General features: G+C 38.9%; 1 protein-coding gene across 1 annotated transcript; it reads right to left on the minus strand.

Moving 5' to 3' along the window:
* On the minus strand, positions 1 to 27,972 carry APOO (apolipoprotein O). Its single transcript, XM_041399885.1, has 9 exons — positions 27,935 to 27,972; positions 24,178 to 24,285; positions 21,746 to 21,865; positions 19,076 to 19,130; positions 17,903 to 17,998; positions 15,867 to 15,958; positions 10,783 to 10,890; positions 3,124 to 3,219; positions 1 to 321 (listed from the first exon to the last, which is right to left on the minus strand). The coding sequence occupies exons 1-8, from the start codon at positions 27,941 to 27,943 to the stop codon at positions 3,151 to 3,153; spliced, it is 657 nt and encodes a 218-aa protein (XP_041255819.1). The 5' UTR covers positions 27,944 to 27,972; the 3' UTR covers positions 1 to 321; positions 3,124 to 3,150.
* Positions 27,973 to 27,986: the final 14 nt, after the last annotated feature.

The raw sequence follows: 27,986 nt of genomic DNA on the forward strand, positions 1-27,986 counted from the left end.
GACCATTTTCTGTAACTGGAATTTTATTTTATATATAAATAATAAAGAGACCGAGGGATTTTGGGACTTGCTACTTGCCATGTTGACCCTGCAATGGGACAAGCATGGGCAGCCTTGAGTCCCACTGCAGAAGAGAGGATGAAGTCTCAAGACTGACCCAAAACACGTAGTGTCCTTTCACAGAAGCCATACCAGAAGCCCGAGCAGCAGATCATCCGACTGTCCTGAGGCAGAGGGCAGATTAGTCACATTCAAAATGGATTCAGATGGTTTTCATCTTTTTAGTGGGAAATTGTTGCTCATATCTATATTCTTATTCACCTATAACCAAAGAAAGGGGACAGAGTTTAAGGGGGAAAGGAGGAAGAAATCAGAATTAAATTTAACACAGGCCTTTTCATTTTTATAGTGCAATCAAAACTTTTTTCTTTGATGTGGCAAGTTGATCAAAATCTGTTTGAGGAACATTCTCAACACCAATATGCTTGCAGTAGAGATATTTAACTCTTCATATTATTGACATTAGAGCACTAATGATTATGTCTGTTCTAGAGGACTTGATTCCCATAGTTGAACTAAATAGAAAGACAAAAGACAACACTTCAAATCAAACACCAACTGGAATATTGTATAATAAACCAACTTTCTCAAAAAGAATTCTTTTAAATCCCCATCAAATGCACGTTTTCTGAATCTTACTTACTCTGGAGTAAGACTAGGGCGATTTAACTCAAAGAACTGGAATTACATAAATATAGATGTGGAACAGAATGAAAATGAGATAGACCATCTTCATGAAAAAACACAAAACCCTGTCACTTCTATGCAACTCCCAAATACAACAGCTGGATAAAATTAAAGCTTTTTTCTTCCACAGCGGGATGTGGCTTGAGCTGAAGTTTGCATATCATTTTTGATGACAAACTATAATAAAGGAGGTGCAATGCTGCTGGTTTTTGGAATAGAGAAATACGTTGTTGTCTTCAACCCAATATGATTTTGTCCTTGGCTGACCATTCACAGCTCAGAGACTCATGCTGTGGCAAATCATTGAGGAAATGAGACTGTCTTTATTTTAGTAACCACATTCAACTATGAGTATTACCAACAGTTGAAAATGCTGTGAGGCTTTCGGGACTGATCTCATCCAGAATAAAAAAATGCGTCTTTTCAAAGATCACAGCAATGTTCTCCAACCTTTGGGATCACCCAAATCCAACAAAACATCTGGACTTGGGTATGGAGTTAAATGACAGGATTTGATTTCAAGCACAAGTAACAAACTGCCACCCCCGCAGAGCAGCTGAACTTGATACTGAATTGAACTTTCACCATCTGGTTGCCCTACGTCAAAAATCCAGCAGTTCCCCTCATGTGCCTCCTCCAGAAACAACATGAGGTGAAGCATGTAGGTTTCAAAACCAGGAGCACTCAGGTACTTCAAGCTCCTGAGCAATTTATATCACTCTCTTAAAACCTTCCCCAAACAAGGAAAATGTGCCTGAAGCAAAAGGCTGACATTTCAAAAAGTGAATAAAGGCCTACGAGAAATTATATTCATAGCAAGAAATTCTAAAAGAAAATAAAACCTATTTGTGGATTTCTGTTTGAACCTTGATATTTGTCCAGTGTCACATACAAAAGTTCAGTTTTCTTGGGTTTTTATCATCTAGTAGCTCTGTCCTAGTTGATAAGAAGCACAATATTTCAGTGAATTTTAGAGAGGCTTTTCTTCCTCTCAGTTCTCTTGGGATTCTTTACACATAAAATTATTCAAAAATCCTCCTATTATTTTTTTAGTTTTTATTTTAAATGACTATCTTACAAACTACTTGGAAAACATGTATTCTTAAAGACTTGATATTCATAGCTCTAAAGGGAAAGCTAAGGTACTCAGTACATCAGCCAGTCAACAAGCTCACATTGCTGTTGTGAGAATTAGCAACAGCAATTAGAAACACTTTAAGGGAGCCAGCATTAAAGATTAGGTTTTCTTTAAAAGCTGCCCATGTAGCAGTGGAGCCTGCTGCTCAGCAGATGGGTGATTCCACCACATCTGCAAACATATGTGACTGATGCTGGTGCATGGAAAAAAAAAATTGATGCAGTCTGCCAGAACTGGACTCTATTTACACAAGTTGGCAGCAAGGAAAAAAAATTCTGGTAAATACAATACTGCATACAAAAATTATAAGGAGTCTCTATAATGCCAGGATCACTTTCTGATGAAAAGTAAGTTTTTAACATGATGGAAAAATAATATAGGGCAAAGAGAAGCAAGTAGAAAACATGTTCAGAAGAGACATTCTTTATCAACAGATAACAGAGCAGACATCTGACATTTTGTGCTAAATTATGTCCAATTATGTTATAATTATTTGTAATAAGCCTCAAATACAAAGCAATTTTTATCCTATGAAACCAAACCATCATAAAAAAGTGAAGAGGATGTATCTGTTTTGCTTTTCTAGAAACTGTAACCATAGGACTTGCTTATTTAGAACACAGCCCTGAGGCCAAGTCAGAACTGGTATCTCAACTGCCTTGAGAGAGTTTCTGCCTTGGAGAGCCTGTAAAATGCTGCCTTCATTTCCTCCATCTTTTCTTCCCAACAGGACTCATTTGGGAGCTGCATTAACATGAAAGGTCAGGCACATCATGGACTTTTACAGGCTGTAAGGCAGCGCTGTACTCTGGCACTCACAAATCTTTAGAGAAAACTTATCAGTAGGGAAGAGGTTTCTTTCCCCACCCTAATACTTGTACAAGCATGACAAAAAAGGCAAAGAGGTTTTGCTATGGAAAGCAGAAATGGGAAGGCAAAGAAGAAAATAGAAGGCCAAAACCAACCAATACCACAATCACAAGGCTTTCCTCAATTAATTCAGAACCCTTCAAACAGACATGTATTTACTGGCTCTAAAGATGAAGAATTTAGATTACTTAACTTGAATAGTGTTAGGGAGTGCATGTATTCTTGACAAATTTTAGGACAAATAAAATTATCTGTCTGCACTCTCCTAACCATTATGAAGAAAACTACATGTCAAACTTGAAAATGTTCAGCTTTTCCCAGTTACTCTGCTGCTTAGCCACAAACCATTACCAGTCTTTATCCTTTACCTGTTTGATGCCAGGTGATGTAGCATTCTACTTCTGGGTTTGCTCTTTATTTGAAGCAGCATGGACTTCCAGGGGCTTGTCACCCACTGCATCACCCTTGAGGAAGAAAAAAATGTGCACAATGCTTCAATTGACGCAATCCATGATTAATGTTTTTACCAGAACAGAAACCCTCTTCAAAAGCTGAAACAAAAATATCTCACAAAATCAAGTGCTTCATGGGATTAATTCAGTATAATACACTCAAACATGATCTTTTACCAAACACTTTCTAGATTTTAGTCTTCCTGTAGCTAGCCAAGCAATTAAAGGATTTGAAAGAACAAGTATTTTCAACAGAAGTGCTTTAATTGAATCATTTTGCCCATATTAATACAGAGGATGAATACCCATGGAGTAGTTGCTATTTTGCATTCTCTGAATTCCGTATGGATTTATACAATAGATCTCTTTTAGCACACTTCCTTTTAGAGGGTGTTCTCACACTTTCCCCAACATTAATGACAGAAATCAAAGAATGAAGAGAAGCTTGTTACAGGGTCTGGTCTATCTATTTGCCAAGATGCTATAACAAACATGCATTTGATTACAGCTTTAAATAGATATCCATTTAAAACTACTTAAAGGGCCACACACATGGCTTGGGGACTGAAGCACATAGAAGGATGAGCTGAGATGAAGACGTGTTCAGACTAGTGAGGACCAGACAAAGGGGGAACTTAATTCCTATCCACAATTTCTTAATGGGCATTTACATATCTGGAAGAGCCACATCCTTCTCAGAGGTTCACATCTAAAGGACAGGGAAAAAAGGTCAGAGGAGCATGGCATATTTCTCTTAGATCAAAGGGCAAAAAATATAAATGTATCACACCACTGATCATTGGAGCAGGTTTTCCTGACAACTTTCTAAATCTCCACCCCTGGAAATATTCAGCACATGACTACATAAGGCCTGAACCACGAAATCTAATTTTGAATTGTCTCTGCTTTGAACAGGGGTTTGGGTGAAATAATCAGAGGTGGCACCCACCCTCAATTGTTCTTAAATTCTACACATGGAACTTAAATGGCATTTCCTCTTTATTCTAGAAGGTTATTTTTACCAACATCACTTAATTAAAGGATGATTGGTGACAGCCAACACAGCTTCACTAATGGCAAAGTGCGCCTGACAAATTTGGTGGCCTTTTACAACAGGGTTACAGCAGTGGTGGACAAGGGAAGAGTGACTGATGCCATCTATGACTTGTGCACAGTGGTTGACACTGTCCTGCAGGACATCCTTGTCTCTGAACTGGAGAGACATTGATTTGATGGATGGACCACCCGGTGGGTAAGGGAGTGGCTGGATCGTCACACTCAGAGTTGCAGACATCAGTCTGATGTGTGAGAGAGACCAGGGACAAGTGGCGCTCCTCAGGGGTCAGTGCTGGACCTCTGTCAGCAGCAAGGAGCCTGGCATCGAGGGCACCCTCAGCAAGTCTGCCAACAATCCCAAGCTGTGTGGTGGCCAAGATGCTGTAGGGAAGGGATGCCATCCAGAGGGACCATGGCAGGCTTGAGAGGTGGGCCCAAGTGAACCTCATGAATTTCACCAAGGCCAAGTGCAAGATCCTGCACTTGGGTCAGGACAATCCCAAGCACAAACACAGGATGGGCAGAGAATGGATTGAGAACAGCCCTGGGGAGAAGGATTTGGGGTTGCTGGTTGATGAAAACCTCAGCATGACCCAGCAATGTGCCCTTGCAGCCCAGAAACCAACCATGTCCTAGGCTGCTTCAAAAGTGTGGGCAGCAGGTCTGCTTTGCTCTTGGAAGCAAACCAGGAGTGCTGTGTCCAGCTCTGGGGCCTGTGACATCAGAAGGATGTGGACTTGTTGGAGCAAGTCCAGTGGAGGGCAGGGGATCACCAGAGGGCTGGAGCACTTCTTGTACAAAGGCTGAGAAAGTTGGGATTGCTCAGCCTGGAAAACAGCAGGTTTTGGGAAAACTTCTAGCAGCTTTCCAGTGCCTAAAGGGGGCTACACGAGAGCTGGAGAGGGACTTTTCAGAAGGGCCTGTCGTGACAGGACAAGGAGGAATGGCTTCAAACTGGAAGAGGGCAGGTTTAGATTAGATATCAGGAGGAAATTCTTTGCTGTGAGGGTGGTGAGGCACTGCAACAGGTTGTCCAGAGAAGCTGCTGATGCCCCATCCCTGGAAGTGTTCAAGGCCAGGATGGATGGGGCTCTGAGAAACCTGATCTAGTGGAAGCTGCTCCTGCAAGGGGTTGGAACTAGATTATCTTTAAGATCCCTTCCATCCCAAATAATTTTGTGATTCTATAATACTAAATGTGATGGAAAATGTAGCAAAAGAAGCTAGAAGAGACTGGAAATGTTTCAAAGAATGGGTCAAATTTATATATTACTAGTTAAACATGATAAGGCACCAAGTCTGTGCAATCCTGCATATGCGGTGCTGGAGATATGGACTCAGTATATCAGGATTCAGTTATGAAGATATTTCTTAAATGTTTTATTCAAAAAATGCCTAGCAAGGCACTTAAAAGGTAATTCTTTCAAAAATCCATTTTGTTTTGATTACTATATTTCATAGTAGAGGAAATTACATTCACAAACAACACCCATTTCAGAATAAAAACCTACTCTGTAATTTGCCTGTACGGGAACTTTTAAGTTATGACATTTTACTAAAATTTACAATGAATAATCTGACTAACGATGCCTCATCTCAGAGTTCACTCAATCCTGAACAAATGAATTAAAAATAAGCTCCTCACAGAGAAGCCTGTATTTTTCCAGTTTCTTGTTTTAACTTGTAAAAAGTAATTATTGTCTATAATTACTGTCTAGGTAAGCTTTTTTTTTAATGTCCTGAAAGAGGAAAACCATCTAAAGCAACACACACACATGCACAAGAGAACAGGGGTCTTGCTAAATTCCTTTGTTTCTATGAGCTCAGGAGATCTCATCACAGGGCTTGCCTTCAGCATAACTATTAAGCCTGAGTTATTTGATTCAAGCCAATCCACTGACAGACTATAATTCCTCACACAAAGTCATTTGCTGGATTAGCAATTAAGATGTTTTTAACTCCATCCACTGTATATGCCCACAGTGTAAATAGTGAGCCTAAGTGAGACAGCTCAAGCAGTAATCTGAGTTAGCCAGAAAAGGACTTCCTGTGGCACAAGCACATAATTTTACAAAAAAGTGCCAAAGTCCTCTAGCACAGTCAAAAGCAGGTCAGAAGCAAAAAAATGAGTTTAGATCAATGACTCAGAAGACAGACTTCCTCTGTGCCAGGGTACCCTCTCATAATCAGAAGCAGGCACATATTCAAGACAGTCTTTCTACTTTCTGGCTCAACACCACCACTCCATAACAAATCTGGGTGGCCAGAAGAGTTCACATCAGAGCTCTGTTCCACAGGAGAAGAGGAAGTATTTTGCATTCTTGTGTTTCTGACTGTTTCAAGGGAAAGGTGACTGATAAAAAATCTCCACAATACATTCATTATCAAATGTTCAATACACAGGGATTCCTTGGGATTTAAAAAAAAAATATTTGAAACTAAAAATAACACTGGAACTAAGAGGACTGTACAGTTTCACTACATGAGTGATTCAAAACCACCCCAACTTAGCTCACACTGTATCTAACAGAGATAGATTGACACTTAAACTTTAAACTACAAAGTTTGCTAAAAACCCACCATGGTTACTCTGAAAATATTCCTTCCATACAAAGAAAAACCCCCCAAAGCAAACCAGCTAAATGTCAAACCCCCAAATGGGAGGTGCCTCTTTCCCTTACAGTACAGCCAAGCCAGGTGCAGAAGTTTCTGTTGCTACCTCAGAAGTCTTGCAGACCCTTTTACACTAATCTTAGCAATTATAACTTCAAAAGTATGTAAGATAGGTGTGTATCTTTTATGCTTATGGAAACTCTTGAAAGTCTGGCCACCAGAAAAAAAAAACCAAAACAAAACACAGCTGCAAAAGAAAAACAAAGGCTCACCTGGGCTCACAGAAATAATTTACCTTCTGTCCTCTTTTGTTTGCAATGTATTGCTTGGAATAAAGAGAACATCACTGCCTTAACTTATTCATCCTCCCCCAGTCAATCAATAACTCCTTCTTCTTTTACTTTAGTTGACCTTGAACTTAATTCTCACAAAAATATGAAGCACTTTCAAAAATGTTGCTCTAAGCTGCCCTTAGAGAGATCAGCTTTTTGCAGAGTACATTCTTTCTGTCCATCCCACTTCTAGCACATCTAAATTCCCCACTGCCCATAAGGATCCACTCCAAAAGAAGTAATATTTCTTACAAATTTCATACTGTTTTTGTGTTTTCATACTGTTTTATTGTTACCAAACAATAAAAAGAGGACATGTGACAGGAAACAGCATTTTCTGCCAGAAGTAGATGTTTATCCTTTAGTTGAGATGACCAAACTTTTGCCTGCCTATTCAGAACCTACCAAAGCCAAGCCTAACAAGCATTTTCTGAAGAAAAAAGCTCTCTCAGCTGCTTATGTTGTATTTTAAAAGATGACCAAAATACATGTGACTTCAAAACTCTCCTAAAACACAATTCAAGGTTTGTTATGGTGTCAATCTGTAATGATGACCGTGAGGCTCCCCAGTCGAAACACTGACACCACAATTTTCAACACAGCTTTCAGGTGAGGAAGGTTCTGGTCCACCATTTCCTTGACACTTGCTCTAAACAAGTACAGGAAATCAGCCAAAGCTGAGCCTGCTTTGTACCTGGAGACATTTTGTTACCATCTAGCACTTATACCCAGAGAAAAATACCCAGAGACTGCCATAGAGATCGACTTTAAATATATCTTATATAAATATATATTTTACATATAAATATATAAAGCATATTATATAAAATATATTATAAATCTATATTTAGATATAAATCTATATATTAAAATATTTTTACATGTGTAATAAAAACAGATGGGTTTTAAAATTGTATGTATTATAAACTAGTATTGCTAAGTCACTGGTGGTGTCCATCAGCACACCAGACAGAAATTAAAACCAAATAATATGCCATAGAAGTTTCTCTCAGTCTCTGAAGCTGAGAGGGAAATTAGTTTTCTGTGACATTACATTACTAGTTGGGTCAAAGTGGGAAAGAGCAAACACAAGAAGAAAGGAACAAGGGCTGAAAGAAGGGTGTACTTAGAGCTGTAGTGCTGTTCTGCTTTTACACAATTTGGCCACTGCACTAAAAACAAGGGGTGCCCAATTCAGTGCTGCTGGAAGAGAGAGAATCCAAAATTGTTACAAAATACAGCAAAAGTCTTTGAATGGTACAGAGACAAGACAAAGTGAGAACTAAGAGAAGAAAATTATTTTTCTAGGTGCTTCAGTTTTAGCTGAGAGATTTTATCCTGACATCCTGAAGAGCTCCATCCTTCAACAGCGTATTAAAAACATTTATCTGACTGACTTGCTCTGTGGAGGAGCTGTAGCCACAGTGTTTTGAAATGTAGGCACAGAAGGTCCCAGAATTCATCTTTCTTGGCAGAACTCAGAATTCAGTTGATATGACCTCAATTTGGCACAGGATTTTGTTTCATAAAACCTTCAGAAAATTAACATACCACATTTATTTTAATGACATACTGCTGCACAAACATGAAGTTATGCACAGCTGTGGTACCTATGACTATCAAACAAATTATGAGCAACGTAACAAATTAACAGAAGCCAAGAAGAGCCACCCATATATTGCTTGACTATTTGCAGGAATCCTTTGTGTAGCAACAGGAAAATGCTGGAGTAAATGTCACAAAAACAAAAATAACATCTTTTGCTCTGGCATGGTTTCATGAAATGGGTTACATCTGCTGCAACAACAACTCAAGAGTAACATTTAGACCTGTCTTCACTAGTTCAGGAATCTAATTGCCTAGAACGACAATACGAAATGCATACACAAAAGCAACCAAATTCTTCCACAAGGTTGTCAAATTAAGACAGAAGTCACAGAATCTATCCTACAATGCTTTGCCAATTTTAGTATATGATAGTTAAAAGCATTTTCTTCCGTGACACTTATGTATGAGTAAAAGCCTCCAATAAAAAATGGAACTTAAACAGAAATTCTTCTGCTTGAAAAATTGATACTGATTTGGTGGTGCTAATAACCCAAATTATTATTTCCATCTGGAACAAACCTAAAACAAAGCCATCCCTACCCACCCAGATTCTCAACTATCTATTCTGTATGGTTTCACCAACCCAGGCCAAAGGAAGCTTCAAGGCAAAATTCTTCCATTAGGATCACTTCTCAGTCCCCATTCTAGACAAAAGCATGTGACTTCTTAGAGCTGCTGTTCAGCTCCTCTGCACAGCAGGGAGACAGGGCCTCTCTTGAGGAACTTCGAGGACAAAGCACCAGTAAGGCTGTGTGCCTCAGTGGGAAGAGATCTGGGAACTTGGGAAATGCTAGAAGTTTCATCAAGTGACCAAGTACTGTTCCTTCATTTGAGTCACAGGGTTTTTGTACCTTGTCTAATCCATGAAGTTACACAGCAGCAGCTCACACTGACAGCATCTGAACAATGAGATGGACTTTTGGAGAACACTTGTCAATGAGCATTTTGCTCCTTTGTGCAAGTAACATGTTTTGGCAACTAAGGGGTGTGATTTAAAAATTCTGCAAGGAGGAAGAGAAGGAAGTGTGTTTACTTAGTGGTCTCTGCAATTCTGCAGGCTGTTTTTCTGCTGAGGTAGCAAGTGCTTGAATAAGCCTTATAGCAAAATGAAAGTGTCAAAAGTTTTTGCCTTCCAATAATAACCACGTGCTCCCTTTTGAAAGCCTAGGACACAATAAAAGAAAAACTTCAGCTATTTTTTACTAATGCTGTCAGTTTGTCTTTCTGAAATATTTTAACATTGCCTGATTTTTTCAATTTCTTTTTGACAGCCTAGGTTTAGGAAAGGTACAGAACAAGTAACCAACCTTTGTTTATTCAGGTTCATTTACTGAAGTGCCTTGGGCTAGCACAGGATGTGTAGCCACTGATGAAAGTCTTCACTCTCAGAAGACTCAGCAACTGCCAGGACATGTGAACACTTCCCCAGCCCAGCTTGTTTGGAACTACTCCAACACCCAGCACCAAGGGAACTTGGTCCCATCCCCGAGGTCTCTCCAAGTGCAATTTTGTCTCCAAACACCTCTCTCCCAGTTACAGTGAGTTTAAAAGTGAATTTAAAACAACAGGAGGTTTACATTACACACTTGAACTTTTCTTTAAGCAGCAGCTAAAAAAAAAAAAAAAACACGTAAAAACCTTACAGGCTTTCTTTGGCACACATTTAATAAACTTGCTCAGCTCTCCAGTCTCTCATACTATGCTTCACTAAGCCATGTACACACATTTCCTAGAATTCTGTTTGCTTATCTGTATCAGATTATACTAAAGGAACCTTCCAAACAGGATTTCTGAAAGTTTAGCTTGAAGTAAGCCTAATGTTTTTCCACAGCTTAGAAAGACAGAATGAAAAATTTCTCTTCAGAAATAAAGGCCAAGTCACAGTGGAACCAAACCACTTTTGTTCATAATTTTTTTCTGAAAAGGCAGTGGTAAATTCAGAAATCAAGTTCCTCAGACTTCTTACCTTATCACCTTTTTCCCCTGATTTCTTCTTCTTAGGATTATCCTTCCAAAGAGCTTCTAGAGCAATATATCCTTGAAGACTCCAGTCATACAGCTGTGTGCCAGCAACCTTTGAAACAAAAGTTTTTAGAAAGCATAAACTTAATAATCTGGGGAATATTGTCTTGCTTCTTATTTAAATGGAAAAAGTCTCATAACTCAAGATGTTTAATTCTTCCTGCTCAAACTTACAATGTACAGAATTAATAAACATCCTGGAAAATAATGTCCCATGAGGAATAATAAAAAATAATGTGCTAAAAGCCTGTCTGAAGACTACCTGAATATACATCTGTACAAAGAGGAGTGGAATGATTGTGTGTGGAAACAATCAGTTTTCTTAGTATTTGACATTCAACATAATTAACATATGCCAAGTATTTCTTAATTTGACCATACCCATTTCAAAGACCCTACTAAGGGTTGTCACTATTTTCCAATTTCAGATGTTGTTCTTACTTGTTTTTTAGAACTTGCTGATAGATGAATGTTATGAATAACCAGCTGTCAACTCCCAAAACAGTACATAGCTAGGAAAGACTGTGTTTGCTATATTACACCAACAAGTATTTTATGACAGGGAAAGGCCCTAAGTCTAATAAAACAGTATCCCTTGCCCCTTATGTACATGGAATTGTAGTATTTATAGCACTCTTTAAAACGAAAGAGTTTTTATAGCCAGGCTCAGGTCTATACTGACTTTCATATCGCTGTCTGTTTCTGTAAGAAGAACAGCAAAAAGGACAATTTGTGCAACTAAACAGCTATTAAACTAAAAAAGCTTATGAAATCAAGAACTAAGGAGGTATTTCCCTATCTTCTACAGCAGGCAAAGCCACAAAAGGCAAACTCTGAGAACAGGGCAAGCGTCAATGCTTCTGAAACAATTTTCTGATGATTCTGAAAAAGCTTCTGAACTACATTTTTCAGTTTCTTCCGATCTCCATCAATTCACTGTTGAGAGATTTCCTGAGGCAGAGGTGATTTTTATGTGTGTAAAGAGGCCCAAGGAATTTCCCTTCTATGAACTTTTTGCATGGAGTTCAAGGGGAAGTGCAAATTTTTAGTATCCCTGTGCCAAGTGTTTCTACTGCTGGGTACACGGGGTGTGAAGAGCCACTTCCCCTTGTCTGTGTGATCTGCAATCAGCAAGACTGATTACAGCAGCTACTACACAATGGTGCCAGGATGTGCTTCTGGGCAGGTACCACGTGCCAGATACCTTACAAAGGAGGCTACTGAATAACTAGAATTAAAAGAAAACAAACACAAATCAGCAACTACCCTTTCAAGTCACAACTAAATCCAAAATGTAGGCTGTCTTAAATACAAAGTATCCTTTTTGTCACCATATCTGAGCAATTATTTTGGTTTAAACAAGTCCATTGGATGCACTCAGTTTCCTCTACAGCTGAAAGTGGTAAGAGTCATCAGAAAAAAGCACATCAAGTTAACAAGTTAAATCTCCAAAACTGCCCAATTTAAATATTACAGGTATAGACAGTTATTTTGTTTTTCAGCATCGTAAGTGTTCCTTCTCTAGCATCCAGCACTTCAACAAACTAGCTGGCTCATCTAAAAAGATGGTGGTCCCTTGTGCAAACCACACAAACCTACCAGGACTGGAAAATAATCACAATAAACAAAGTGCTGGTCTTGTCTGCAATATCGCTGAAGACACAGCCACCAACATAAAATGAGAAAATACAACTGTCCTTAAGCTATATTTTAAGCTAAATACTCCATTAAAATATTTAAAACCACACTAAAGGCCTAACAGTACAAACTTAAAAATATTCCTGTAGTCATATAAGGTCACATGACCAAGTGATTTATGAATTGCATTAGATGAGAAACTGGTCATTCACGTTGCTGGATTAAGTAGCTACATCACAAGGTACAGCCACCCAGACAGTTTAGTCTGCCAAAACCAAGCAATGTTTCACCAGTGCACAAACCTCCCAAGAGCCAGGACTCACAGACACTTCCACAGCTGAAAAACACAGTTCTAGGCAGACTGGAAGGGCAAGCTACAAGGTCAACATGCTAAAATGCCATTGCTGTTGAATGCAGCACTGTCAGTGGGTTTGTATGCTAAAGTTTGAACAAACAAGTTCAAAAGTCAGATTGAGTGGTTCTCAAAAGGGATTCTGAAAGTTCCAGGTGGCCATGGGCCACCCACACTGGGCACTACTGGGGCAGCACCAGTGGTCTCCAAGGCCCAATGTGCCACACAGCACCATGAGCGTGCATCACTGACTACAACGCATGTTACACTGAATCACACGCACACAGAATCTTGATTAGCAATTCTGTGTCTGTATACTGAAACTATCAACTGAGAATCCACTGGTTTTCCTGCATTTCCAAAGTGCCATTTCACGAGCATTCAGCAGCGAACATGGATGAAGTGAGCCCAGGTCCTGCTTTCCAGCCCACAGCTCTGCAGTCATGTCCTGCTCTCAGCTGTGCCAGCACAGCTGTTTATGCCTTATAGACTGAGCCCAGCAAGGGACAGGGTGCAGGATCAAAAGACACAGAAATAATGTGGCTTGCTGTCAAAGAAACAAAACTCTATTGGGAAGCTTTTCTTTCTTTCAAGAAGAATGAAAGCATAACACACAGCACTTTAGTAAATTTGAAAGGTTCTAATAACAAAGGACAAAATTTAATTCCAGTGATAGAGTTATTTAAATAACTGCATAATGGAAAGTTCTTTCCAGCTGGAATATAAGCCACAGTAAATACAAAGTATTTTGAGTATATTATGATTAGCTGGAAAGCAATACCACTGCAAAACACTAAGTAGAGTTCCACCAGAATAAAATAAGCTTTAGTATTAAATTCAGTTCCCCTACCACATATACAGTCTGACCTTTTGTTAAAAGTTATTAGAAGTATAGTAATACTGGCAGTGAGGAAATAAATCCTCTACAAATTTGTGATTTGTTAGAATTTGTGATCTATTATTTATTAGATTATTTCCTAAAGCAGGGGGAAAATAATAGTCTATGAATTTCTTCCATCTTCAATTAGATGATTAGTGTCTGAAAACTACCTGTTACCAATGATGAACTCTGTTGCTACAACTTGGCTTAGGAATTCACACATCTTAATTAAGGGAAAATTTTTACTTCAGATGAATTAAGGGTTGGGCCTCAATTACAAATACATTTTGCTGTGTTTATTTCTAACTCTCCATTGGAAAGTCTTAAATGAAAGTGATACAGAAACAACAAATTAAAAAAATAAAAACAACACAACACCCAATGAAGGGAATTACACAACTGTAAAAGAAAAAGCAGTGATGAAGTATTCAAGTGTGGAAGAAAAATAAAAAGAAACATAATATAAAAAATAATTTAAATTTATTTTACAGAATATTTTCTATATTGTTTCATTAACTTGGTAAGTGAGCTTTGTACTGCAGGCATTCCTTTGTAGGTTTACAGACATATTTTGAAAGGCTTATGAAACATTTTAAAATAATTAATAGAGAGGAAAGTGTTTCCAATTTCAGATTAAAGCCTAAAAATTATGGATGGTAATATGCTTAAAACTTTGCTTTTTTAAGAACAGAAAGCACAAGACAGACTAGAGGAACCAAAGCAGTATCTAGCATATTACTCTCCCCACAGAAGTTTCCAAATTCATACGTCTACTGTCCTGACCAAGTCAACAAAGCTAAACCCATTCCAATCTCCTATCAGATTTTTCATTACAGTCAAACTAAGAACTGTGAATTAATCAAAGAGCAACCATGCACTTCAAAGTTCTCATAAAATAAACTAAGTATTGTGAAGCTGTTAGCACCAAATCCACAGTTAAGCCTGAACTGAGCTTCTTTAAAAACAGTAACACCAGTTTGAACAGCGTTCAATCGCTTCCCACTTCACTGTTCAGAAGGCAAGTAGAATTTTAATACACAGTTTCCAACAGAAATGTCTAAGCTTCTTAAATTTTGATGGTTTTTTTTCCTGCCACTTGCATAATTTTCACTCTCTGAGAATAAGCCAACAGAATTATCTGTATTTGGAGCATCTGAATCCTGGAAGCAGTAAAAAAGGATTCCATCAAAGACCAGAGTACCACCATGCTGGCAGAGTTCAAACTCAGCAGCTTTGACTCTCCCTAAGTCAATGACCTTTCAGTTTTTAAAGAACATTGTATGTTCTTGAGAATATCATACTACCATTCTGACATCTCAGGGTTATTCACAAGTGGCCAGTAACTAGATAGCAAATTTACCAAAGGCTGAAATGTAAAGAATTTCTGAAAGATGCAAGTAGGTGCACTGTGAGTGGTTAAAAGCTGGATATGAAACATGATGTGGTGGAGAGCTAAGGAATCTGCCAGTACTAAGTGTGGACAGCAGGGCACACGGTCTATCATCGGTAAGGGCTGTAAGCAATTCTGTGGTCTCTTCAGTTCTTTCCCTCACAGGAAAATAACTTAAGCAACTGCAAGTTAACATATTTCTTGAGTGCCTGGAACAACAAATCCATAAATAGGGAAGGCATCCAGTAAGTTTGCAGCAGAATTCTTACTGTGTTCCAGAATGTGCATGCTATCTTTCTGAAAGCCCCAATGAAAAAAAAAGCAGAAAATGTCAGTAATATTTATCTCAAAATGTTATGGAGACTTGTCTATAGAACCCCTCTTTTTTCTTTCAAACACTGTTTTCATTTGCTCACAAGATATTTCATATTTCTTAGTATTGTAAGTAAACATACAAACTGTACTCACCTGCATATTTATGTTAATTTAGTGTTACACGGGGTTAGAGATTTTGAAAGAAAATTACATTTCTGTAACTGAAGACACTACTGCAGATGTTAGAAAAAAAAGTCACTAAAAGGAATAAGATATAAGATAATCATGTCTGATTATCTTTCAGCCCAGACTGCATCTGCTTTGACAAAATAACTGTAATTTTGTTAATTGCCACTAACATGGCTTTTAAACATGGATGACCAGTTAATCTGAAGCTAGGAGGCAACAATCAAAGTAAGAGACACTTCTGCAAAGAAAAGTATCACCACTGACCTTTGCAATAGCAACTGCTTGCTGAGGATAATACATGGAGGTACCAATACCCATGAGAGCTACAGGATACACCAACTTCTTTATTTTTGAGCCTGTTTTGTAACAAAAAATCAAAAACCACAAAGCATTGTTAGAGTATATGTTAGCCAAATCAGCTGAATGGCCCTAACATTTTCTTTATAAACATTTTTCTTAAATACATTTTAGTGTACTTTCTCTTCCATCCTTCCAGTTCCTTACGAAACGAAATCATTCTGATCAGTAGGCCCCCCCCTAATAGTTTGCTGAACTTTGTAAGCTTCACTAAGATCATATCTTAGATTGGTTGTGCACATCAAATCCTTTGGACATAAACTGCTGACTGAGTCTGGGACCAGGACTGGACACATCTAGGCTCCTCTGAGTAGGAATCTAGAAAGAAAGACTGAATCCTGCGACTCAAGAGCAGGATCTCCCCAGAGAGGTCTGTCTGACCCTGTCCTCTATGCAGTAACTGATCAAGTGTACCTTGCCATCAAATCCTTTCAAACCATTGCTTTATAGCAATAAACACATTGCTGCTGCTCTCTTACAAGTGAAGTGAAGTGCATCACTTCATCTGCAACACGAGTTAAAATTAATTATCTTTAATGGCATTTTAAACCAAGCTGGATGACTGCACAATATTCACATGATTAAACTTTGAATACCATATTCTCTACTTAGTGAGCAGCTGTGCATATTCAAGTGTCATGATTAGACCTGGAGGATTTTATCTTCCAAGAGGGCAATTTCTCCACAAAGACCAAGGGAGGGAAGAATAAAATAAAGAGGACTTGTGGTAGCATAAAATTAAGGGGCACTTCCTTCTATAGTTTGAATATAGTCAAACTATAGTTTAAAATATCTATATTCTATAGTTTAAAATATCAGTCATATTTTAAACTATTACCAGGAAAAAAAAAAAGTTTTAAAATGATGGCTCCCATCCTAAAAGATTCACAAATTTAACAGTTTTAGTATGAGGTACTTTCATTTTCATTAAACTCAGGATCCTCTAATGTTTCAATTCCAGTCCCAAGACTGCACTCCCCCTTCTCCCCTCATAAATGATGGAAGCAAATCTCATTCAAGATCACGCTACTTGAGAAGGAGGAATACGAAGAACTTCAAACAGGGAAGTTACCTTGATTTCATTAGGAAAAAATGCACTAGGAAAAAAAATACTGCTTTCACCAGCTTCACTGGAAAATTAAATATTTTGAGGTGCACTTCTAATTTCTACACAGCCAAGTACACACCTCCAGTTCAACACATTCAGGCCCCACAGAAGTTTATTTTTGTCCAAACCATGTCCTCACTGGTACTAAAATTCTACAGCTTTCAAGTTCTGTTACCTACATTTCACTGCATTAAGAATATCTCAATGTTAGCACAAAATATTTCTTCACACTTAACATTTCTTAGACTAATTCTTCTATTTATGAAAGCATGAGCATTTTTTCAGTAAGTGTGATGAAATAAACGGTATCATTTTTCTGTAGTGCAAAATGTGCAGGTATTTACAGTACCCCCAGAGTCACAAGTCTATTTGCTGAATCACCGTCTGCTGTAGCTCTGCACATCAACACACAATACTATGAAAAAACTCGAATATACTCCTAATTTGACATATATCATAATTCAGGAATATCTGTATTTTACCAAAATTCACTCCTCTGTTGTTTTCTACAGTAACATATGTGATTAAGAACTTCAGTAATTAAAAATATTTTTAGGCTAAAAGATACCAAACAAGTACTTTGCCATTTTTGTTATACTACTGGGAAATATGGAAGACTAGATTTTAGTAACAAATACAGCAATGATAAAACAATAAGTGTTGGTTATTAAACACCTTTTCCATGAAGTTTCTTTATAAGGAACAGTGTAGAAACATGCTTGTAACAGTTAATTCAGATCTCCTTGTCACAACTAAAAATTAGTAACCTAAAACCCACAAAAAAAATTACTTAACCAAAATAGTAACACAACCAGTTCAAATGGTTCTCACTTACCTCTAGCAAGAAACAATCCAATAATTCCAGCAAAACTTATCACACCAAGCCTTGGGTAAAATCCAGCAGGTGGTTTTTGGAGAAATTCATAGCCCTCTGAAAAGAATCCAGAACAAAGTGCTTTAATGTAATGTGAAAGTGGTTTTGTGATAAGGAATCATCAATACACGCTGGCAATTGTTACAAAACACAAAGAGTTATCAAAACACATTTAACTATCATGTGCATTTTAGACATGCTGGCAAAAAATTCAAAGCCTTTGAGATCTTCTCTAGTGACACATGAATGAAACTGAATATTGTATTGTATTCACCAATTTTCATAGGAGCTTTGCCTTTGCTCCTGGGCCATCTGTTTTGTTTTGCTCTTTGCATCTCAATCGTATCTTTTTCAAATTAGTGATTAAAAACCTTTGCAAAACGGAATTTTAGAGTTACATGCTAACAATAACTAATTTCAGTAAAATATTGTAAAAAACAAATCACAGAACAATGGAAACACACAGCAAAAACAAAGTGCACTCTAAGATGGGAGTCTGGTGGAGGAATGGAAAACTGTGGAAAATCTTCCATGCTAACAAGTTCAGAAGACTGAAACTGCTAAGTTTAAAGAAAAGAGGTGCAGTATCTGAAATGAACTCTAAAAAGAATCCATGCTCAGCCCTGGAAAGCCCAAGTATGAAAGGATGCTCCTAAAACCAAAAACAAAATTCTTTTGGATTAATTCAAAATTCTTAGGAGATCCATGGAAGCAAACCAAAATGAAAAGGCTAAACATTACAAACAAAAGACCTAATGCTTGCAACAAGTAATAAACTTTACAGGAGGTTTCAGCTACTAAGCTGGGTCAAGCAAATACTGCTGGAGGCTGGGTCAAGCAAATACTGCTGGCTGGGAATAATTTGTGAGGGGCTTTCCCCTTCTCTTCCTGCATAACTAATTTTTAGTGACATTGATAAACATAAACCTGGGTCTCAGATTTTAATTGCTTAGCAATGTAGTGTCATAAGTGACCCACAAAGAAAATTCAAACAGGTATACAGTGGAAATAAATTAGCCTCAAATGCATTAGAAATCATACATATAATGATGCTTAATGTAATTCCCTGTAAACAGAAGATATAGTACAGTCCTGCATTTTAAATTGCTAGTTAAGAAAACTAAGCTGATTTACCTCTACCATGCTCAACAGCTTTTTCTAACTTAGGCATAGCTTTGGCATAAAGATCCTAAAAAAAAAAAAGAGAACAAGGGTAAATAGATACCAAGTAAGTAAAATATTAACTACAGACTGTAACTGAGCTGACAGAGAAAAAAAAAAAAAGAAGAAAGAAAAAAGTGATGTCCCTAAAATAACTTACTTTTATTCCCACTTCCACCCTTCACTTATAGGGCTGTGCTTGCTCAATGTTACATTTAGTATAACTCACAGATTTTTCTCAGAGGACTCTTTGGGTAGAGATAAAATACAGTATTTTGAAACACAGATGTCAATCTCAGTATTTTATTGAGATCAGGCAACTGAAACTCAGAATTATCTTGTGTTTCTCAGTGTATGCAGGTATTGCAAAAATACTTGAGGTGATACAAAGAAAAGAAGTACAACACTGCAATAAATTCCTTCCTCACACTTTGGAGGGGTACGTGACTCATTCTGCAAGATGATAAATTCCACTTTCCAGGAGACTGTCTTAGGCTAACAAGACTGCATTTTGAAGTGAGTTGGAAAATTAGATTTTCATAGATGCCCAAAGCAAATCAAAGATACTGCATCAACCCCACAGACCAGTTCTACATTTTTTTTCAGACTGAGAATATTGAGGAAATAAAAGAATGCAGACTGCCTTTTATCAAAATAGAAAAAATAAATCTCAATAAAAAGAACCTGCTAATTGTTATTTACACTAATAATGCTTCAGAGGAGCAGTGTAAGGCTGTATATAAATTAGGGAACAAATTCATAAACATATAGGCCCAAAGCTAAAGCAGAGAATCATCTTGCAATTCCACCTGAGCTGCATCTGTGCAGAAGTGAATGCATTTGTTTACGATACTGTATGATATCTTTAGAACTTTCATCTCCTCACTGCCAAGAGTGATGTAAAAAAACCCACGTGGCATGAAAAAAAGAAAGCGTTAGCACGTGACACACAACATAACTTTAAATGGATGTTGGTCTTATTAAAGGTCAATTTAAGAAGAACTTGCTCTAAAGACCCAGAGATGAAGTCTGATCTTCTGTCACAACTGAAATATAATTGGATTATTTCTATATCTGAGTTTTGAGCTGCATTTGCACTACAGTTAAGTAATTTTGGAAAATAAAATGGATATACAAACACAACCAATTTCATTCTGATTATCCTGGGTTATCTCTTTTATTTTACAGACAACTGAGACACACCTAAATACTATTTTCTTCAACACAGCAGGGATGGGCAGGGGGTGTAAAACCAAAGCTCCCTCTGACTACAGTTAAGCAATATTGCCCCAAACCCATAAAGTTTACATGTCCACTTCATAAAATGAGTCAGTAAACCACTGCCAGGAAATGGCTTCTTGTGTGTGAGCAGAAGAGCACATCTTATGTCAATGATCACCAGACAGACAAAAAAAATAAAACAAATAGGACAACAACAGGTCAGCAAGACATCAAGCAAGGTTAAAGGCTAACCTCCTCTCCAATTTCACCCCCCAGTTAGGGTTAGGGTTACCACAGGCACCAAGCAAAACCCATGTGTTCAGGAGGCCAGAGCTCTGGCTGTCCTGTGGAAAATCCCCCTTCCCTTCCCAAGCTGCAGCCAGTGCTCCTGCTGGGGGCACTCGAAACACCAGACTGAGGAACTCTGAAAAAATGTTTCAGTCCTGTTAAAGGCAGCAGCACACAGAACTTCCAGGCAGAAAGGACACCCCAATCTGAACAGCTTGGCTTTCAGTGGAGAGCTGGGCACACAGCTAGCAGCTCAAGGGGATTCACAACAGGCAGAGAGCAAAGCAGAGAATCACCTACAGCTGCCAAGAGACAACCACAGGGCAAGGATTCTCCCACTTCAGAAATAAACCTCAACATTTCCTGGGCAGGAAAGAGCAAGAAAGCTGTCCTGGGGCTTTGCAATCTAACACCAACAATTTAGGCCTTGATCACAAAAATCTTGGTTTTCCTCTCCGCTACAGAGCCTATTTTTGTATTTAATGACTATTTACTCTAAACATACTAACTAATAAAATATATATGAGAAAGGTCTGGGGATTAGGTTTACCAGTACTTAGTGGTCTGGGATTTTCTCTCTTCCAGAGAGCTACATTCCTTCCCTCAACATTCCAGTTCAACAAATACTGATTTTTTTTTTTGCTAAGTTGTGTTTTGTCACAGTTGCAGCGTGGGCAACTTGGTTTTGCTGCTCCAAAACACACTGCTTGATAATTTAAGGCCTCCTTGAGCATGAAAACTGCAAATACCACACTCCAATCTTCCTCAGCCACGGAACCAGTGCCAAATCCAGATACCCCTAGGTATATTTAAGCCTAAAGTTCACTTCAGAAAACAATTCTATGCCTTAGTTAATTTTAATTCTTTTGGAAGGAGAACTTCTAAACCCAGGGTTTAGCAAATCAGTATAAAGGCACAAATAGTTCTGTGTGATAAAGGGGTAAACATTATGACCGGAACTGTAGAAAATTTTAAACAATGCAGAAAATTTCAGTGATGCCGTATTTTTGAAAAATGCTGTTGCAGCTATCAGCTTTTACTTTGCTGCTACCTGTTAATTCCAACTCAGAAAAAACAAACCACAGTCCCAGCTAGAACTTTATCCACCAGCAGCTGCAATACAAACCATTATACCTGACACCAGGCTGTATATGGCTCCATAACATGCCGTAAATGGGAAACCCCCTCCTCCAATTCAGTTCTGGGATTCTCCACATATTTAGTCTCACGAGCTGGGGAGGAGTACAGTGACAGCTGTGAATATTAGCAAACAAGATGTTAAAAACAAAGGTGTAATTGTGTAAGTAGGTCTTCAGGGCATGAACAGTCTAAGCAGAGAACACCTAACACTGTGCTTACTACATAAACAATGCATAATAAAAATTCACACAGCTCTGAGACAACCATTATGAGCAAAGTTTAATTACACAGCACGTAATTATGATGAAGATGACTTCTAACTGCTATACAATTCATTCATAGCTGCTATATGATCCAAGTCACAAGTTATAAATTAATATTAAACTAGTTTAATAAGGACACACAACATAATTGTGAAGAATGTTTCCCACCTTAATCAGCGCTTCTGGTTCCCAGTTAACATACTGAATGTACTAGAAATCACAACTAATCATTTTCTATATATGCACCAGGCATCATTAAAGAGCCTAAGCAGCTTCTAACAAAGGTAATATCCAATACACATGTGCCTGTTTGTTACTGAGCAGGACAATGGTACAACATCCCAATCTTTGGTCATTACCCACACCAGCAATTGACAGCACTAATGGCACCCTGGCACTGAGCAAAGAGGAACTGCAACGGGCAATGGGCACCTTCACATGATAAATGCTAAACCACCCTGTTTAGGGTTTAGAATCACCACAGTATTTACTACAATTATCTAAGCATATTTGAAACTGTATTCCAGTAAAAAAAAACCTTGAGTTTGTACTCAGGGTACAAACAAGAAGATGAATAGCAAAGCTCAGAACAAAACAAAACCTATTAAAATTTCTAGCAGTTTATATACTACACAGATGTTTAGTATAAAGAGCTTGTCTTTTACATCATATTTATACTCCATTTAGTAGTTTATTATAATCTGATGATTACAAGTATTGCTGCATTAAAATGTAGCTAGCTCTCTTTTCAAGATCAGCTGGAAAAGAACTGCCTCTCTGTCATAATTTAAAAAGCTGCTAACCATAACATAAATTACAGCAAATTTATCCAATAATTTGATAACTTGTGCAGCTGGATTTCCCATAATACTTTGAAAGACAAGGATTTTCAGCCTCACTTCCCTAGGAAACCAGGTCATCCCTGCAATCACAGTCACAAGCTGAACTTTGATCCTGTTGGACAACCTAACAGCAATGTCTGGCACAAGGACAGAAGCCTCAGAGATAAGGAAATTCCCATATATTTTATGAAACTAGACAGCTGACACAGTAGAGATCCAAACTAGCAGCCTGTGAATGGCAAGAATGGCAGCCAAAACTCCATGGCTTGCACATTCTGCTGTGCTGGAGCTGATGGCAAGCCCATTACTCAGCTCACATGAACTCCACGCTGCTGCCTCAGGAGTGACTCAGGCCAGCAGAGGCTGGGCACACGATGGCCCAGGCTGAGGTCCCCAGGCCAGGAGCCCCCTGCAACTGCAGCTCCTCTCCCTCTGCACAGGGAACTGCCAGCCCAAACACCACTGTGCACAAACACCAGTCTGATTTACTTCCAGGGCTCAGGGTACAACACTTTAGCTTGGGTTGAAGTGTTCAGAATTTTTAAACAACTGCATGCTCTCATGCATATAAAGCTGGATTTAGTTATGAACAAATTATTTTAATTTTTTTAGTGTTCAAGGTTTTAAAAGCCTGTGCAAGAATGCTGGCGAGTCTACAGTTTGACAGGGTATTTTAAGGCTCTACTTATAACCAAGATATTGTAACATCTTAAAGAAATTAAAACATAACAGGTTATTACTACTACTTATTGAATTTGTTGTTGGTTAGGTCCGAATACTGTGAAGAAAGGAAAACTGACAAAATTCTGCAGGCTACTATGGTGGATTCAAAGTATTGCCAGATAAGAATTTTGATAATAAAAAAGAGAATATTTTTAGAAAATAAAACATTCTGATTCACTGTTTTAGTGGAGAACATAAATGACTTTTTGTTAGAATTTACCAACACTACTTACAGTAAAAAGTACGTGATATTATCTGGATAAAAAGCAAAGAAAATATTCCTGTGGATTTGAAATATAAACATAAGTAAATCTACAAACACGAAAATGTAATTTCTGAATGATGAATAACAGGCTTTAATGTAGGAAAAAGATCTTACACAAAAGCAAGCCTGACCCTATCAGGTGAAAATCATCAAATGCCATGCCCAAGTAAAAGCAAAACTGTACATACATCTTTGTTGAGGAAAACTGAGAAGCAAATTTAAAGGCATGAATATAAACAATGATGAGATGTACCTAAACGTTTTCATACATCAAAACACAATGTTTTCAGAATTCTTTAGATAGAAGAGCACTAAGACTCTAAGCACACTTACCTCCTCAATTTTCAGCAACTCCTTTTTGGAAGCCTTCTCTGAAGAAGCAGCATAAACCTGGACAGAGAGCAAGCTCAGGCTGACAGGGGTGGCCCCCAGCCGAATTACCTGCAAACATTACCGGAGGACAAGGACATCATGATGTGCAAACAAAACTGCAACGTGCTTGAACATACCCAGGAAGACAATGTTTATGTCCCTCTACATGGACAAAAGTGATCTCAATAGATGCTTGGAAATTAGGAGAAAGGAGAGTCAGCAGTACACAATCTAATGCTCTCAGGCACTGATATGGTAACATCTAAATCACTCAGGTGGTGATTGGAAAAGCCTAACACTAAAGGAGGCAGTAGAAATAAATGCTAATCTCATCAGTTTTCACCTCACAAAAAAGATCTTGTTTTCTCTTGTTTAAAATAATTTTTGTATTAACTTTCTCAGTTTAAATAGCAAGACTATATTCATATTTTAAACAACTTTGTGAATGCCCATAGTACCTCCATTTTTCCATAGTTAGTACCAAGAAGTTCAGTGTTTTACTTCTACTTAATATCTGCGTATAGATTTAGGAAAACAAGGAGACCAAAGTCTGCTTCAACTTAAAAAAACAGAAGAAAAAAAAATCTTAGCTGCACAGTAAATCAAGAATGCCCAGAGAGCATTTTCAGCAAACGCACATCTTTGTTAAAAGTATAACTCCAGAAATGTCAGCTGAACGGGAAAGCTTTCAATGTCTGTACTCCTGTTCCTGCTCAGGGAAATGTGCAGAGTTACAACAGGCTGTGTTTTGCTGGATCAGGTTACAGCACCAGTGCATCTAACACCAAACTGGAGGCGTCTGGCTCCTCTCCAGCACTGCTTCCCAGAAGTCCTGCTGCTCACCTTGCCCTAGCTTTGGTGGCCGGATGCTTCCACCGTGAGGCAATTCACCTCGCCAATTTGGCAAAAGATTAATCCTGAAAGAGAAGCGGAGAGCTTTGTGCGGGCTTAGCAAATGGAACCCTTCCACGAAACAGCCTGACAAGCACCACAGGAACTGCGTGGGACAGGGGGTGAGAAAGGAGAAGGCAGCAAGGCCTCTTCCTTTCCACGAGCAGAAGGCTCTGTTGCATTGACCTAGCTGCTTGTGACACTGAAGCCGTGGTGCAGCCAGACCCCTCCACGCTGTGATGGTGGTAACCGGCCCAGCCACGGCACAATTGCTCTGCCTGTCTGTTGCAGAACTCTTAGAAAATAGCTTTAAAATTATCCACACCACATCAGCTTATTGCAGGCAGTCAAGCATTTGCAGCTTAAATTTCTTCCACTGCCTTGCAGGTGGAATGTTTATTAAATGTAACCAATAGACCTCTCAAGCTAAAAATTAGACTATACAGTTGTCAAACTTCCTGAAAATGTTCATTTAAGTGTAGAGAAACAGCACACAAGAACTAGGTCACAGGATTGCTCTTCTGGAATAAACATAAGGGATCTGAAGGATCAAAAGGTATGGAAAAACTTGCTTAAAATGGAAGTTTTTCCTTGTCTGAATTTATGGACTCATTACTAAATCACTATGAATGAAACACCACAATGACTGGTTCAGCTGTTTCACAGCCAAGGAAAGACAAGGATAATCTTTAATAGTGTTTGCTTAAACACTTCACATACTTCCTTTAGCCAGGACAAAAACAAATGCTACTAACCATTAACAGCTGTAGAGTTTATTTCCTCAATCCTTCCTTTTTTCACTGCAAAACTGTTCTGTCACTGAAAAGGCAAAAACCTAAATGCATTTCTTTCTGAAATATGTTTTCAAACAGAGTAAATGGTGCTAAGTGTCACCAGCAGAAACAGTAACACCAAATCTTTCAGATATTTGAGATTTTTATATGAAGACACAAACAGCAGAGCAGAAGACTGGAAGCACCTGGGTTTCACAAAACAGTACCAGTGATCCCAGAACCACTCAGACTGTTATGTTAACATAACAGACTGAAATGTGAACTGTTTATATTATTGAGATACTGAAGTGCAGACATTTTCCATTGGTTTTAATTTTTAACAAAATGAAACTAACCTCTGAAAGGCAAGTTGAATCTCTTCTTAAATGTGCTGTTCAAGTCACACTGCAATGGTCTCCTACATCAGCTGCCTCATGGGACAGACAGAACTGCTGCTGAAATACTGCAAATTGGCATACACAGAAGTATTTGGGAGTATGAAAGATCAACTGCTGTACTTTTTGTTTAAAAAACTCCCTTTAGGATCTCATTTTTGCAATCCCTACTAACCACATATCACTAAAGCAACTGCTTTAGTACAACATTTTGACTGATTGAGCTGTGCCTTCGGCCTGCCAGTCTTACAGCCAGTCAGTATCAGAAAAGCAGAGCCAACATTCTTTTCTATTGGCAATGCTCTGCAGTTATTTTAAGCGAAAAAGATACATTTACTCCTCTCTAGCTAAGAATTCAACTTTATCTTTAGACACCAGATAGGAAAAGCTTGAGCATACTTTTGAGAAGGCTGATATACTGGTCCTGAAGTACGAAAACACTTCATTATTCTCAGATTTTTCAATTCTTCCTCCTATTTCTCAACCCAAACTATAAAAACATAAAACCAAAATCCAAATTCTTGAACACTCCTGTCCCTGAAGCACAAATATCCTGGACAAAAAGCCACCTTCCCTTTGGCTCTCGGAGGCATAACATCGGGTTAGCCTGAAGCACCTAAATCCTCACTGGCTGTACAAACGTACTAATACACTAATATACACAGTGCCCAAATGCACATGCTCACATATAAACCCTCTAATGACAATTATGGAATTCTCAAGGATTCTGAGCACAGAATTCCAACATTAAAGCACAAAAAGAACAAGGAATCTGTGACAAGAGCAGAGCAAGCAAGGGCTCAGCACATCAGTATCACAGACTCACAGAACTGTCAGGGTTGGAAGGGACCTCTGGAGATCATCCAGTGCCACCCCCCTGCCAAGGCAGGGCCCCCTGGAGCTGGTGACACAGGAGCATGTCCAGGTAGGTGGGCTTTGGATGCCACCAGTGAGACTGCACGACCTGGGCAGCTGCTCTGCCACCCTCAATGTAAAGAAGTTCTTCCTCGTGTTCAGATGGAACTTCTCGTATTTCAATTATATATTAGTATTTGGTGTACTCAGTATATTGATATCTAGATATATTATCAATATTTCACACAGAAAATGGTACCAAGGTAAAATGAATAGTACGAGTCAAGCATCACCAGGTTTTGGTGGCTTTTTTTTTAAGCTGTAACAACGTCCAGACTGTCACAGAGCTTGCTCTCAGCCTGATGGGACCTGGGCCGCTCTAATCGGAGGCAAAGACCTTTGAGACAGCGAGAGCCGGACCGTGCTTTCCGCGGGTTTCACTGACAACCTTCACGCACTACGAGGGAGACTTTCCAAGATCGAACTGACACTTTCAAGCGACAACTGCACGAACGCGAGCCCTGCGGTGGCACAGCTCCGCGCTGCTGGAAGCCGCTGCAGAGAAGAGAAGGACTGCGGGCTGCGCGCTCCAGTCCGCTCCGGAGGCGCCCCACAGCAATTCCCTGGCAGGAATGAGCCTCTTTTCATGCAGCACGGAGGGCACGCGGTGCTGAAGCGCTAAAAGGAGCGATTAAGCAGCTGCAAGGAGAGTGGCACTAAGAGCGTGCGAAGAGTTAAGAGGCAGAAGGGCGCGGGGAGCCCCGAGCGCTGCGGGCCCGGCCCGGCCCGGGGACCCTTCCTCACCTTGAACATGGCGGCGCCGGGCGCGCGGCGACGGGGCGATGGCGTCACCGCG

Source organism: Onychostruthus taczanowskii, unplaced genomic scaffold, assembly GCF_017590055.1.
Source record: "Onychostruthus taczanowskii isolate IOZ18803 unplaced genomic scaffold, ASM1759005v1 scaffold17, whole genome shotgun sequence".
NCBI lineage: Eukaryota > Metazoa > Chordata > Aves > Passeriformes > Passeridae > Onychostruthus > Onychostruthus taczanowskii.

What these genes read in the sequence shown, in the direction of transcription:
- APOO (XM_041399885.1), bottom strand. An exon ending in CATATACAGCCTGGTGTCAG is followed by an intron (nt 19,131 to 21,745) that starts GTATAATGGTTT and finishes TTTTTTTTTTAG; the next exon opens with GATCTTTATGCCAAAGCTAT. An exon ending in AAGCAGTTGCTATTGCAAAG is followed by an intron (nt 10,891 to 15,866) that starts GTCAGTGGTGAT and finishes TTTGTTTCAAAG; the next exon opens with GTTGCTGGCACACAGCTGTA.